Genomic DNA, 16,592 nt, shown 5'->3' on the forward strand with positions numbered 1-16,592 from the left:
CGTAATACTCTTGTTTTACATTTATTTCTTTCTTTCCTTTCAGCGAATCTTCATGTATATGTTTATATAACTTTCTGTGTCAAGTTTATGCGATAGGAGGGGAAAACATATCACTATATGTGTGTAAACATGTATTGTTTCGACAATGATACACGAAAAAAATCTAATAGTGATATATGAATGTAAACACGTAAAGACACTGGAATTTAGTTTTCCATTTAAATTCTTCTAAAAATTTTTAACATTCTTATTTTCTTCTTGTCATTGAATGAAACGTAACTTTAATATGCACAGAATTTTCAATCATTTTTCTCTATACTTAGTAAAGTTTCTGTAAAATATATAACAAAGTTTAATTAAGTACTTATATGTATTTATATAAGTATAAATCTGGCATTCATCATGGATGAAAAAAATAACGAGTATATTTTTTTATGTACATCAGTTCCCAATAGTAAGACGCAAATATGTTATAGAAAAATTCACTATTGATTCTCTTTTAAAAATTCTGTTTATATTCTTCTATTATAGATTTGTTTTTTTTTTTTTTTGTATAATTTCGATTCAAACAGGCCTATCATTGAAAATAAGATTATAAATTTTCATTTGGTCTGCTATATTGCTGTGCTATATGCATGGTAATTTTTATAATATTCTCTATAAAAAATTCTTTTCAAAATTTATTGATATTTCATAAAATGTATCGAACTGATTAAATATCAATTAATTAAGAGTTTGTTTTTATATTTTTTTCAATACTTTTTAATACGTACCAAAAAAGAATTAATTAAAAATTTGTTTAAAAATATTTTAAAGATATTAAAAAAACTTGTTATCTTATTTTCATCCCATTCATTCATTGATTTTGATTTTTTTTTTTTCTTAGTTTCAGGTAGAAAATAGATAAACGCATGGAATAATTAATCCTTAAATGACTTATTCTACTTAAAAAACGTGTAAAAATTGTTGTCCATGTTTACTTTAACTTATTTTTTTCAAATATATCGTTCATTTCTAAGTTTCGTTTAACGATATACGTTCAATATGATTTTTGTCTAAATATATATTAATGTGTTTGTTTTTATATGTCAGTATGCATCTAAAATATATGTATACAATACAACGTTTGTATAATATTCGCGAATTCCTTATCGCTAAATCATCATTTATATAGTTCATTACTATTTATTGTGTATTGCGTCTTTTGTGGACTTTATTGGCACTGTTAATTACAGTTCCAGGATCTGAGTAATAAAAAAAAAAAAAAAAAAATTACATACTAATCAACTAATCACTTATTTCAAAGTTCATTTTCACAGCGATATGGTGTATTAAAAATGTAATCTCGCCTGGGTATTTATATTTCTTCTTAAATCGTTTTTGTTACGTCGATTATTTAATAATATAAATTTATAAACTTCATTCAATATTCTTATAAAAAAAGAACATATTCGCAAGAGAAAAAAAAAAGAAAAACATCTTTTATAAAAAAAAAAAAAAACAGACATTTCATGATTCTATTTCAATGAGAATTCATCGTTATTCATCTTTATCAATTTCAAAAGTATACAAAATATGGCTGAAATACAAACAGCAAAAATTTTTAAATCAATTTAACTTAAATATACAATATTTAACAAATTAATTTAAATTCTACGAATGCAAAACTGAAATCCATTATATTAATTATGATCTTTTTTGAGCGGACTACAAATTCGAATACAATGATTTCTCTTATTTTTTAATGTGCCAATGTAAAACCATTTTTCCATTACAATTATTCACTTCATGTTTCGAAAATTGATAGCAATTATACAATATTTGGTTAATAAAATCACTTTTAGTTAAGTTACTTCAATAATATTACAATATATATATCGGATATTTTCTGTTACTTTTTTGAGCGACGCGAACTTAAAAACTATACATAACTAAGTACCTATTATGGTTTTCGATGAAACACGCTTCGCCGAAAACTACATTCAGCCTGATTATTACCGTATAATGTATTTTGTAATTATACGATAAACGATGAAATTACAAAAAAAAAAAAAGGAGGACATGTATATATTCACACATCACGATTGAAATAGAGATTTGACGACTGCACACATAACATTCATTTTTTTTTTTTTGTTTTTTTTTTCCGTAATTTTCTCATAATTTATTTTAATGGGGGTAAAGCCATTCAAATGGTTACCGGAGAGATACATCAATTAAAAATAGTTTATAAAGATTTATTTGCTTCACATCAAAAAAGATTTCTTTTATTTTGGCTGATATCTATATGTTTGTACGGTTGTTCTATTAAATTAATTCTATATATTTGAATGTAATTATAGCTCTCGAATACAGTTCGTCGGAAAGAAAAAGTATTCGCATGATACTTGATTTGTTCATTAGCTGATGGTGTTTTTACCATCGCGATTATGCTAAACAATTTACATTTTTTTTTTTTTTTTTTTTTTTTGCTTTTTTGTTTGATTTTAACTACTTAGAGATTCCCTTTTGTCCTTTTATTTTTATTCTTCTCTCTCGTGTTTAGTTGTCTTTACTTTATAAGTATATCATAAGTTTATGATATACAAAATTCTTGTCGAGGACACAGTCGATATGATAATGTAGAATGTTACAGCATCATCTAGGATTCTAATGTCGTATAAGACATTTCCATAGTAATGCCAGCGCTGCTACGACGGAATCTAGAAGGAATTTCAGTACTGTTGCGAGGTTTACGTCTGCTCAAGTGCCTTTCCACCCATTTCAACATGGTCAACACGGAATCCGTGCTTGGCAAACGCCTTTCAGCTGATGTGCGAATTATATGTGATGACGCTACACGGAAAGTTGCTGCCATACCTTTCAGCGCCTAGATAAAATACACAATTGATATTATGTATAATAGTACACAATATTTAAAATATATATAAAATATATATAAATGTATACAATATAAAACCAGATCAAAAAATTAGAAAAAAGATATAATTGAGTGGAAAATTTCTAAGACTAAATTAAAAGTAATATTTTTTTTCCATTTCATAAATCGACTATTAAGAAGTTCATACTTTCATCGCATCTTCATCTGTCACATCATCACCAGCGTAAATAATCCTAATACGTTCACTCCAATCTAAGCCAAATGCAGTACGTAGAATATAAATGGAAGCATGGCCCTTGTTCCATTCGACAGGTGGTTTCGCCTCGATAGCGCAATGTGCCGAACAGGCTTTGAAACCCGCTTGTTCAATGATTTTCTTTGCTTGTTCAACCATTGTAGAACGTACATCCATAGGCGTTTCACGATAGTGAAACGTTAATAGTGCTCCTTTGTTTTCTACCCAAGCACCATCTCTGCAGAGCTGAATAGAATATATCAAATTAGTAAAATTTTATTTTATTTGTTATTATGATATAAAAATTTTGAATGATATATTACATGTGATAAAAGTATTTAATTATCAAAATTGTATTAATTTTTTTTATCATTTTTTTATCATTTATATTTTTAATCTTACATTAGCTATTTTCATCCTAATTGATTTCAATTTATTAATAAGAAAATTATAATTATAAAGATTTAAGCAATTTTAATTTAATGAAATATATAAAAGAATTTTTTAAATATTAAACTATTAAAAAAAATGTCTTAAATGGAACTTACTTGATCTTGCAATGCTTGCATCAAATTTGCCACTTTGCCTTCCAATTCAGCAGGCATCGGATGGACAAACTTACTGCCATCTGGATGTAAAATTTCTAATCCATGATTTCCAGCATATGTGATACCGTCTATGCCGACCATTGATTTTACATTGTTCACATTTCTACCCGATATAATCGCTATATACACATCAGACATGTTGGACAACCTTTGTAGAACATTCTTTGTTTCAAGTGGTAAGATTGCAAGATCTGGATGCGTTGCAATAGGAGCTAATGTACCATCATAATCCAATAAGAGAGCCAACTTATGATTATCGCCGATATACCTAGGGGACATGTGGATGTCACTGGAACGTTACCCGATTTTCATCATGAGTCAGGTCACATTCGCACGCGCGGGCCCGCCCGTTTTCCAAAAGCATTCTCTGGCTGAGCATAACCTCAAATAATATCAAACATGGACACATCGAAGATCCCAATAAATTTGATCCAGGAATATATTTATATTTTTTTCACGATGCATTAAATACACCACAGTAACTTGATAACAGGAAATTTTAACAGGTATTTTAGGAAAATTAGAAAAAAATAGATAGTTAATTGGGAGAAAAATATTTAAGGTAATCTTGAATTTTAATAATTGGAATTTATATATTTATATATTTTTATACCGACAATGTCAGAAATACAATATCAGATGACCAACGTTCCCCACGTTGCGATGTACCCAAACTCATGCTCGATTTAATAAACAAATCTATTCTTAATCTACGTTGAAAGAAAAAACATTCCATTTCAATGATTTAATTGACTTAAATATATTTTTTATATATATAGGCATTCCCAAGAATTTATCCTTGTATATGCAATAAGCAAACTATTATACATTTATACATTTCATCATATCATACAAAATTTAAATTCTAGGATATTAGATTACAAATTGAATTGCATTATTCAATAAATTTTTCTTATTATATATCAGAAATTTTTTAAATAATGTTTTTCAATATAATAGTTTGCTTATAATCATATGTTAAAATGCAATTAATTCATTTAGTATTTTGAGTTTAATCAATAATTCATTCAATAAAAAATTTATAATCTATAACGTGTTAATAATTTTAATACCAAATGATTTTAATTTAATTTTGGTTGATTGAGTCCCGTATAAACGCATGCTCTGGTCGGGCCCAGTCATACACCATTGTTAAACTCCAGTAATACTTACTTGCTCAAATAATCATCGAAATCATCCATAGTCACCGGTTGCATTGTCGTAGCACCTACAGAATCGTGTTCTTCGAGCGATCCCATTACTTGCAGGAAAGATTTCATCCAATAATTAACATCGTAGATCCTTTCGCGACGTCTTAAGTGATTCATCCTCAATGTGCGTTCATCTTCTGGCATAGTAAGAGCTCTAAAATGTACATATATAATAAATTTTTATAGTAAAAAATAAAACAGATTTTTGTGATATTACTTATATTTTTTATTTTTTTATTTATATATTTTCTAAAAAAATTATATATTTAAAAAATGAAATTAATTTTAATAAAAATATTATTTTAAAAAAACTATGAAATAAAAGAATAATAAAATTTGTTCATTAACTAAAAATTAGCTTTAATGTTAATATTGGATTATTAATTAAATTTATCAGTATCAATATTATAAATATATAGTATAAATATTATAAATACTTAAATAATATCATTTTCATTTGAACATTTTGAAACTTACCTATGAATAACTTCTGCAGCTTCATCTATTTCATATGGATTACAAATCAAAGCTTCATGCATCATTTCTCCAGCTCCAGCAAAAGGAGAAACAATCAGCACACCCGGTGGTGTATTGATTTGACAAGCAACAAATTCTTTGGCAACCAAATTCATTCCATCTCTGAGTGGAGTAACGAGTGCAACAGCAGCATCTCTATAGAATGCCGCCAACTCATCCTGACTCACACAACCGTAAATATAACGAATAGGAGACCAATTGGGTGTTGTAAATCGACCGTTTATGCGACCGATCAACTGATCCATTTCGAGTTTTAAATCTTGATATTCACGTACATCTGTTCGTGATGGTACAGCAATTTGAAGCATAGTAACCTAAACAGAAATATTATTTCTTATTATTATTATATAAATTTTTTAAAATATGAATAAAATAATTATATAATCCTTTTAATTATTAAATCTAAATATAACTGCATTTCTTTATTATCTTTATAAGAATTTACACTGCTTCAATTACAAAAGTACTTCAATTATTTCAATTATTAAATAATTAAAAACAAATTAAAAACATAATAATTAAAAATTAAAAACAGAATGAACAAATAATGCATTTTAATTCATATTTATTATGAAATATTTAAAACTTAAAGTTACATTTAATAATTTGTCTGTTTCAAACATTAAAATATATATCTAAATATAATATTAACAATATTAAAACAAATATCTAAAGTAGATATTTACAATATAATAATCCAAAGTAACTATTTTTAATAATTTAAAGATTTACTTTTGTACAGAGACATTAAATGTATAAATATAAAACGAATCTTTCTGTAATTGCATGCAATTAGATAATAGCAATATCTTTACCTGTTCACGATGTTCAGGATGCTTTTCCAGCAGCATCTCAAAAGCTTTCAATCTATTAACCAGACCCTTAGTATAATCGAGACGATCAACGCCCAATACAATTTTCTGATTAGTTGATATGACTTTGTTGGCAGTCTCGGCCAGCGAGACAAATCTATCGAATGGAATACCAATTGGAAGCGGTCTCACTCGTACAGTTCTTCCGCCATGCTCCACCAACAAGTTCTTACGATCAACTCTGCAACCGAGACTTCTCTGGCAGCAGTCGACGAAATTCAGACAATAATCCTGAATGTGAAAACCGACCATGTCGCAACCTAATGAGAATTTATTTTTACTAAATTTGCTTTTCAATTTTTTTAAATAAAAAATATTAAGATATGCAATAAATGTATATGCACTATATTTTATATAATCTTTCATAAACTTTCTATAATTATTCTTATTATAATTATTTATTATAGTAACAGCTAAATATTTTTCAAGTATAGTATTCTATTCTATTTTTTTTAACGAATATTAAATTTTCCAATTTTTAAATTGATCTTATATTATATTAATTTTTTTTAAATTAAAATTCATGAAATTTATAAATCAATATTCATTTATTTTTAAAAAATAACATTTTATATTTTTAATAAATATTAAATATTTATCTTAAAATAAAATTTTTTAAATTAGAATTTAAAATAAAATTAATATAAATTGATTATTATTATAGTTAATTCATTATTCTTTAAGAATTGCAATATTTTAAATTTATAAATTTTGATTGAAATTTATATAGTTTTGCAATAGAAAAATTCTTAGATAAAAATCTACACAAATATAATATCTATATATCTATAATCTAAGAATCTAAGAATTGATAAAAGTATATTTCCTTACCAAGCATTCCCTGAAGGATTTCATCAGCCCATGGGAATAATCTGAATATGTCCCATGGTGGAAAAGGGATGTGAAGGAAGAAACCTAATTTACACTTAAGTTGCTTCTCATCAGCTGCTTGTCTAATCCAATTCGCAGCCAACATTAGATGATAATCATGCACCCACACCAATGGTGTACCATTTGGTTGATTCTTTTGCTCTTTATGGATTTCTTCTAACGCACGAACCTAAATATCAATGAGACAAAATTATCAAATTATTATTACGAGAATACTTCTCTAATAAAACATTTAATTTTTTATTCAATATTTCAACAATAAAATGACAATAAAATCGAATTGAATTCGTGACAAATTTATATACATTTTGATGATTTTACTCTGTAATCACTACTTTTTACTTATATTTTTTAACTAAAGTTCTAAAAATAATAAATATTTTATCGATTTTTTTAGCAAAAAATTATATTTTATTGATATTTATGATTAAAGTAGGAAGAAACAATAATTTAAAATAGATAATCTAAAAATACATAAACATTCATTAATTTTAAAATTGTTTTGCAGTTATTATCTTTCTTCGCAATTAAATAACATTTCTTTTCATCTGAATTATTATCCAGAAACATAATATTTGAACATTTGGTTGGTAAAAAAATATTTTATGTATATTTTTATGATATTTTTATTTTTCTTTTATATTTTATATTATTTCACTAAATATTTGAAATTTCAATAATAAAAATTCGATTCTGTATAGATAAGTTATATCTAATTAATCCAGATTATTAAAAAAAACAATTAATGTTTTTCGAAAAAGTGACTCATTAATGATTTTGTATTTATACAAAACAATAAAACATACAATAAAAATTAAACAATTAATTTAAACAATTTCTAAGAATTATTAAAAAATGTTGATTTTTGTAATATTAAAATACTCTAAAAAAAACTATTCAAAATCTAAGTCATACATGTGCAAAATTTCCTATTTTCCATGAAAATGATATATTTCATTCATAAAAATAAATATCTAATTCTATTTAAATTATATAACAACAAATATTTGTCACTTTAATATCTTTCTTAACAGTTTCAAAATAAAAAACTTATTTGTAGAGTATACAAAGTGTGCAGATAACAGATTATAAAACTTCCTATGTCTTATATCTTATTTATCTTTCCTTTTATCTGACAATTTTATTTGCACAATTGTCAGATCATACAATATTATCAAGTTCTCGACTTTCCAAGAATTATTCCCCTAATTTCTCGAATAATCAATATTCCATTCGACTACCCACCGTTTTTGCTGCGAATTCCTCATTTACCGCGGAATACGCTCGCCAATGTTCCGCAATGAAGGTCGCTCGATCAGGCATAGAGTGGAACAATGGCCAAAAAGTTCCGTTGCAACATCCATTGTAGTACGAATCGAAAATGCTTGGTTCAACGTGTACTGCTACAACCTGGATAACAAACATTACGATTTTTTTTTTTAATCTAGCAATGAAACACAGAGGAGATTTTAGTTAATTCGCAGATATCCTAAGGCGCTTTCTTTGTGTAACGGTAAAGAAACACTTCTAAATATTTTTTTTTTTTTTTTTCTTTCTTTCTATATTTTTTCTTTATGTTATTGTTAGAAACGAAGAAAATGAACAGTTGCATGGAAGAAATTCATTTTGTTATCTTTTATTTCTTTGTTTAAATTTTTAATATTTATATTTATTAAATTTTGAATAAATTTTGCTATAATTTTTACACTTAACAATATATTTACATTAAATAAAATTATAATTAAAAGAAAATGTATATTGAAGTTGAAATAGAATAAAACAAAAATTACATTTAATATTTTGTTATTTTAAATATCAAAAAATTTTACCAATAAAAGCTATAAATATCAAAGTTTATATTTAGATGCAAAAAATTAATTGTAAATCATTCGTTTTAACTTTTTAATCAACTTGACATTTCAATATAAAATATTAAATGTATTTGGAAGACACAATAAAATTATGAGGGAAAAGATAACTTGTAACATTTATAATTGAAAGAAGAATCTTGTCTTATAGATAAAGACTATGGAATACACATTCTATGAAAACAATAATTTCTCTATAATACATTTCGATTTCTTTATTAATCAATAAATGAACGTAATTAATGAATAAATAATATTTTAATTCCTTTCAGAAAATCCATAAATCTTTTAAAACAATTAAACAAAAATCCTCTTTTAATCTCTTGACCAGAATTTCAATATTATTATGTATACAATCGTTATTTATAAACATTACAAAAGTAATAAAAATAGTATCATTAAATTTTCCAAAATGTTTCAATCGTGATTCGCTATCTATTATATATATTTTTTTCTCTTAAGATAATATTTCCTCTCGGATATGAAATACGAATTAATTAAGGAAAAAGTATCTCCATTTTCTTTCTCCCAAGAATAATTATTCCTATCATATGTATTTATAGTTTCGTTATCACGCACATTTTATCATTATTATCCATGCATTTCATTATATTCGTTGCGCAGACTAAACTTCCTATTTTTATCGTATCTTAAGTCGTAGATACACGCCCGATTGCTGCAAATAGCTTCGAGTCAATCGAAAGAGACGAGTAGTAACTCGGCAAATGTTAAATGACGTTATGTCGATCGTCGTACGCGTAGATTAATTATTGTCGTTGCCGGAAGCGCAACAACAATAATTGTAAAACGCGATACAAAATTTTCTTTATCGATCGATCGAAAATTCTCATGCAAATTAATTTCTCACGTAATTAGAAATTACATTATATAGTAAATATGAAATGAAGGGAAAATATAAAATGTTTCTAAAAATATTTAATCTTTTTAACACGTTTGTGTGTACATTTGATCAAATTTATACGTCTTAGGTATAATATAATATAATATAATGCAAAGATTTCGATTATTCTATTATTAATTATTAAACATATATAATAAATGTAGATAAAAACGTATATAAAATGTATATCTTAAAATGTGTATCTAAAAAATAATTTCTCTTTATAATTGAAATTTCATTTGCTTATAAGGATAAAAATTGTAATTAAAATTTTTCATTTTTATTTGAAAATGAAATAATATATGAATAATAATAATAATAATATATGAAATAATAATCATAATAAATATATAATTTAAATAGATATAATATAGAAAAGGCAAAAATTTGAGATAAGTTAAAGTAAATACTAGAAAATTAAAATATTTCTAATATATAATATTGTAGTAAATACTATTGAAAATATTATTTCATGTTTAAAATTATAAAGAGATTATTATTTATTATTTACTATTTATTTGGATTCCATGTAAATAAAATATTTATTTCTTATTTATTTATTGTTTAATTGAAATGCAATAAGCAAAATGACTACGTTCTATTTTTCATTTCTTATTGCTTGAACGTAAAAAATAGATTGATTATATATATATAATATAACTTTAATATATTCAATAAAAGTTTTAAAAGAGCAAAGAGAAATAAATATTAAGAAATTATTATTATTATTAATTTCGTAATGTTAATGTTTAATATTAATAATATTTTCTAGAATATATGAAAAAAATTAGAATTTATGCCAATGAAGTAAAATTGTATAACTTTTTCGCATCATTTTTTCGCAATATTAAATCATATTTAAACAAATATAAATATTAATAAAAAAAATTCATTTTAAATTTATTTAATTATATAACGTATATTTTTAAAACTATTATACAATTAGTACTATATATATTGATATGAATTGTTCTCAAAAATTACACCATCTTATAATATCATTATTATATAAAATTATAGACTCAACAATTTGATCAAAAATATTATATGTATATAAATCATTAATATTTGCTTTATCCTTGACATATGTGCTAGATTATCTACTTTAGAAACTTAATTAAGATTAAGAGATTCTCTTAATTCTCTAATTACTTCAGCTAATTTGAACTATATATCTTACTGATAGAAACGAATATTTATTATCGATTTAAAGAACCATAAAATTAACTGTTTTCATTCATCATAAAATCTAAAATAGAATATTACATCATAAATTCAAAAAATAATATAATAGAATGAAACTAAAATTTCATCAAATAAAGATATAAATAAATAGGTATACTATTATTGGTTTTATGAATGAGAATTAATTGACTTGTACTACTTATAGAATTGAGTTTCAAAGTATTCGTCCTTTTATGGCACAATGATCATTTATTTTCATTTTTCTTTTAATTCAGAAATGCTACAAATGATCAATAATAATTCATTTGAAAGTTTTAAAAAATTTTTTAACATTGTAAAAAATTATAGCTTTATTTGAAATAGAATTCTTATTCTATCTTATCTTCTTTAAGATAGATTTACTCTTCTAATTTCTAATTTCTTGTTTTCTTTTAAACTTTCAGGTTTTTTAATTTATATGATTTTATTCAATTAATATTACAATTGAAATTGTACAAATATAAATCAATCAATTTTCATTATTTTTTTTTATTTTCTGAATAATATATTATCAATTTTCTACAATTATAAATTTTAAATATACAATTTTATATTAAAAAAATTTTTTCACGAATAAATTAATACATTTGTCAAAATGTGAACTTATTTTCAAAATTTCTTTTTGATGAACGTTCTAAATTTTTGAAAATTCAATCCTCAAACTGGAGAGATTTCATAGATTTTTTTCTTAAGATATTGTTATAAAAGAATTTCCTAATATCACAATATTTCTAATATCTAGGAAACAATTTCTCAGAAATTCTATTTTATCTTTAAACGATTTATCTATTATTGTGTAAAAAAAAATAATAAACATTTTGTAGAAATATTTCTGAGAAATTCAGTGATATAAATACTAGAAGTTTTTGTATATATATTTTATAAAATTATTATATACTAAGATTATTTTACATACACACAATTTTATTAAATATTTTTCAATAATAATATAATCAAAATATTAAATGATATTCAAATAATTTAATGTAAAAAACAAAAAATAATTACGAGAGAAGTTAATTATCTCACTTAAAACTCCAAGAATTAAATATAATTGAAAAACTCTAAAAATTCTTAAAAATATCATTTGTACATATTTTCGATATTAAGAATGCTTTCAAAGGAATATAAAAGGGATATAAAATTTGAATTAAAAATATAGACAAATATTGAATGCACAATATATGCACAAATATAAAAAATAATTAAACAAATTTGCATTTCAATGATCTTAAAGTAATATAAAAAAAAAATTAGTTTATTTTAATAGCAAACTGCGAAATTTGCGAATGTTAAATTTAAATTGAATTGGATAAATTCTCAACTGTTGCAAGTAGTAATATCTTTCATCATATTGAGCAATTGTTTCTGTGGCTGAATCTACATGAAAAGAATAAAAAAAAAATTAATATAAATATATATCCTATTTGATCTACTTTTTTTCGAATTATAATGAATTTCATGTTGCAATAATTTTATCAAAAAATAGTTAAACTAATTTCATTGTTTACAAAATTCAATATCGAACGTTTATCGACAATATCAATATATTTTGCAAAAAAAAAAAAATTGAACAAAGCTTTTAGAAATATTATGAATAATATTTTGAGAAATGGAAAAAGTCAAATCAATGCTGAAACTTTTTTAAATTTTTTCATATATAAAGAAATCATTGTGAACATCTCTTTCTGAAAATAAACAGATACAATGTCGAAGAAGTAATTCATTATAATTGGAAAACAAAATCAAAGAGATCACATGTTTATATGAAACTTTTTCATCGTTTTAATATATAATTATAAAAACTTTTGAAGATCTTAATACTTGTTTTTATATTTATATTCCTTCTTTTCATCACTCTTTCTAAAATTAATTTTATATCGATCGATATCTTTGGAGAAGAAAATGATACCAGTTTCTCAGTATAATTGTGCTAAGTGAAAGAACAAATCGAAACTTGGCAATCGGAAGTGCATAAAGTCCGTAGTTCATGGGAGTTAATTAATAATCGTCGTTGGCAACGTGACGCATTCCAAAGCGTCTGTTAATTGTTCATTATCCTCCTTGGGGCTCGTTTATTTGTTCGGCCTCTTTTATTTTCCTAACAGCGTGAAAACACATCCATTCCTCGATCGTTGATTGACGCAAGAACGTCACGACCAATCACTAAGAGAGATAATTATTATAATGTTTCCAATAGACCAGACACAATCATCTGAAGAAGATCTAAGTAATGTCTTGATTAATGAACAGCAAAAGTAACACGAATATTTATGACATTGTTACGATTACATATCATTGTGGTCAGGATTACTCGTTTATTTATACATTATTATATGTCGTAGGGAGGGGAATTTTTTACAGACACCTTATGTTTATCGATGGAACCCCTTGCCACAATTGAACTGATATCATTCATGAGATTTTACAAATTTAATAGAGTGATTGTGCAAATTTATATTTTAAATCCTTTAAAGAAATGGAAACAGATATTATTATTATTATTATTACTCAATTCTCTTGATATTCTTTCTATATCTTTGCATATTTAAATGCAAATATATAAAAGTGCTAATATATCAAATATTTCTAATAGTAATGATAAATAACAAGTTGTTATTAGATAATAATAAATTCTGCTTGTATAAAAAAATTTGCCGATAAGAGTAATTTTTACAAATTTATTAATCTTCTCGTATTGCCGAATGCGTTGCATTTACGCAGCATAATTTTAATTAGTTATCATAATTAAATTTCTTATTTTTCGATAAATATATTTCTTATTGGTGGAAAATATTCTGTCATTAATAATTGAAAAATTAAAAAAACATTTTTTTTCGTTAAAAAAATATACAAGTTATTAATTAATTACAACATGTATACAATTCTTTTGGCATTTGCGAATATTTAAAAAATTTATTTCATATGTTATATTCAATTTTTCTTATAATTATTATTTTTTTTTAAAAGAACGATCAAATTTAAATTTGACCGCATCTTTAAATATTCAGACATTCTTATAAATAGACATATGAATACTAACATTTTCATTAACATAGTATATTCGAATACAGCGTAAAATATAACGAATATACTAAATTAAAATTAGAACATAAAACAAAATTTAACAAGAAACAAATTTTTTCGTGTAATTTATTACATTTTTTTTTTTTCTTTTCAATTCGTCTACAACTTTGAATACAGATATATTATACATACTATAATGCATATACAAAATATATGAAAGCTATATTTCAAATCAGTCATAATGATAAAGATCTTTTTATCTTTTTATTTGTATTTCATCATATAATGTATAAAGAACATAAAAATTGAAGTTCGAAACTTAATTGCAGAAAATAAATTAATTCATCATGCTGTTTATGATTTTAATTAATTATCTATTTAATCCATTCTTTTAATACATTATTATAAAAACCTATTAAACTTATAATATTGCAATAATTTACAAAGATCAAAACAATTTTAAATAAAATTAATTAATATTTTGCTAAATTAAATAAATTAAATTATTAAAACGAATTTCTAATTTGTGTCAGGTGAATACACGATCTAATCGAATCCATATTTATAAATATTTTTACATAATAATAATATTCTTAAAAATCCAAAAGTATACAGATAGAAAAAAATAATTTAATTGAAAAATTTATTTTTAATGACACAGAAACAATAGCATTTGTTTAGTAGCAATCGCCATATTTAATTATTAGATTAAAGTAATTTAAAATTAAAAAATTGATTTGAAATTATTTTTAAAATTATATCGTAATGTGGCAAAAATTATTAACACGTCAGGAGAGATGCGTCTTGGTCATAAACAATTTAAAAGATCGGATTGTGCGGTAAAATCGAAAATATTTTAATTACCAATTATCAGAGTTGTGAGAGAAAGAAAACTCGTTAAGAAAGCAGTATGAATATGCAGCACACACTCACTATAATCGAAAGATATAGTAACACAAACGTGTCTCTCCCTCTTGCCCCACTTATTTTATTCAAAACATGTTGTTAAACGACGACCGCGTGATTTAACTTATTCTCTATCGTAACGAATGATGTTCTTATTTACAAAAGATTTGCATTCGTTGAGTGACACATACTCGAATATCAATACAAAGTCGAATATTTATTTCTTGATGTGATTAGATTAAAGTAATTTGAAAATATAAATAATTTTAAGAATTTTAAATAATTATTTAAAGATTTTTCCAGTAATTTTGAATTTAAATGAAATCGAATTTTTTTCTGAATTATTAAAATAAAATTTACATTTTAAATAAGATAATGTCAAAATGAACATATTTTTCTTAAAAAACTTTGTGCGTTTATGATACAAATTAAATGATTAGATTTTTCATTAGATTTGATCAATTTCTTAATGATTTAAATTTTTAATATCTCCTCTCTTTTTATTATTACAATAACAATAGTGATAATAATTATCGTTATTAATAATACATTTTAAATAATATATAAAATAAATATTATATAATAAAATGTGATAAAATATATGTATATTATAATAAACATATATTAAATCTGTATAATTAATGTTATAGAAATAAATTAAATTGGTGATTTAAATTTTAAAAATTAAAATATTAAATACAATTCATTCGTATGTTTCAATTGCATGTTTCAAGTTTGTACATAAAAAGAAGTAATTATTTCGAATACGAACGTATTCTATTTTAAATATTTAATAGCTTTGAGATAGTTGAAATATCAGGCAGAAACATGTAACGCGTTAAAAAAATCGTATATCACGTTTTTATTTTTTCAAAATAAAGGAAAATATTAATAAAAAGGTACAAATGAAATTCGGATTTAAAATATCTATTGTAGTTTTTAAAGTCAAATAAATGTCAGCACGAATATTTAAATTTTTTTTATAAAATTCATATAATATAGTATTAACGACAAAATTTTATATTTCCCATTTTAACTACAAATATAAATATAAATATATTATTTTCTGCATTTATTCAAAAAATTTTTGGAAAATTAAACTTGAAATTACAAAATATTTTTTTATATAAAATTAATATAATGATAATATATAATACTTTTTATCTTTTTATATTTTGATTACTATTTTCTTGATAATAATTTAAAAAAAAAAATAATGTAATAAATATAATACGATTATTATCATAAAGCAAATTATATTTAATATTTTAAGATCTTGAAACGATACTTTGAATTATTCTTGACTGTAATCATAATCTTTTTCAAACTAATCACTTTATTTATCCAATAGGAAATTTTTCTAGAAGAAGAATTTTTAAGAAAACAAAACTTTTTTTAATGAAATTAATAAATCGTTGAAGAATATAATAT

At 23.4% G+C, this 16,592-nt stretch overlaps 1 protein-coding gene across 5 annotated transcripts in view; it reads right to left on the reverse strand.

Moving 5' to 3' along the window:
* Positions 1-536: 536 nt before the first annotated feature.
* Positions 537-16,592, reverse strand: part of LOC408867 (alpha,alpha-trehalose-phosphate synthase [UDP-forming]) — a 55,500-nt gene continuing 39,444 nt past the window's right edge. For 4 of the 5 annotated variants that reach the window (XM_026441498.1, XM_026441496.1, XM_026441497.1 and 1 more), the window contains 8 exons: positions 8,481-8,645; positions 7,176-7,404; positions 6,288-6,604; positions 5,413-5,786; positions 4,898-5,089; positions 3,665-4,013; positions 3,069-3,362; positions 537-2,869 (listed from right to left, as the gene is read on the reverse strand). In XM_026441498.1, coding sequence (XP_026297283.1) covers positions 2,642-2,869; positions 3,069-3,362; positions 3,665-4,013; positions 4,898-5,089; positions 5,413-5,786; positions 6,288-6,604; positions 7,176-7,404; positions 8,481-8,645 — 2,148 coding nt within the window. In that variant the 3' untranslated portion in view covers positions 537-2,641. The remainder of the gene's footprint in view (positions 2,870-3,068; positions 3,363-3,664; positions 4,014-4,897; positions 5,090-5,412; positions 5,787-6,287; positions 6,605-7,175; positions 7,405-8,480; positions 8,646-16,592) is intronic. The other variant, XM_026441495.1, reaches the window with a different exon arrangement.

The sequence above is a fragment of the Apis mellifera genome, linkage group LG6 (assembly GCF_003254395.2).
Source record: "Apis mellifera strain DH4 linkage group LG6, Amel_HAv3.1, whole genome shotgun sequence".
Classification (NCBI taxonomy): domain Eukaryota; kingdom Metazoa; phylum Arthropoda; class Insecta; order Hymenoptera; family Apidae; genus Apis; species Apis mellifera.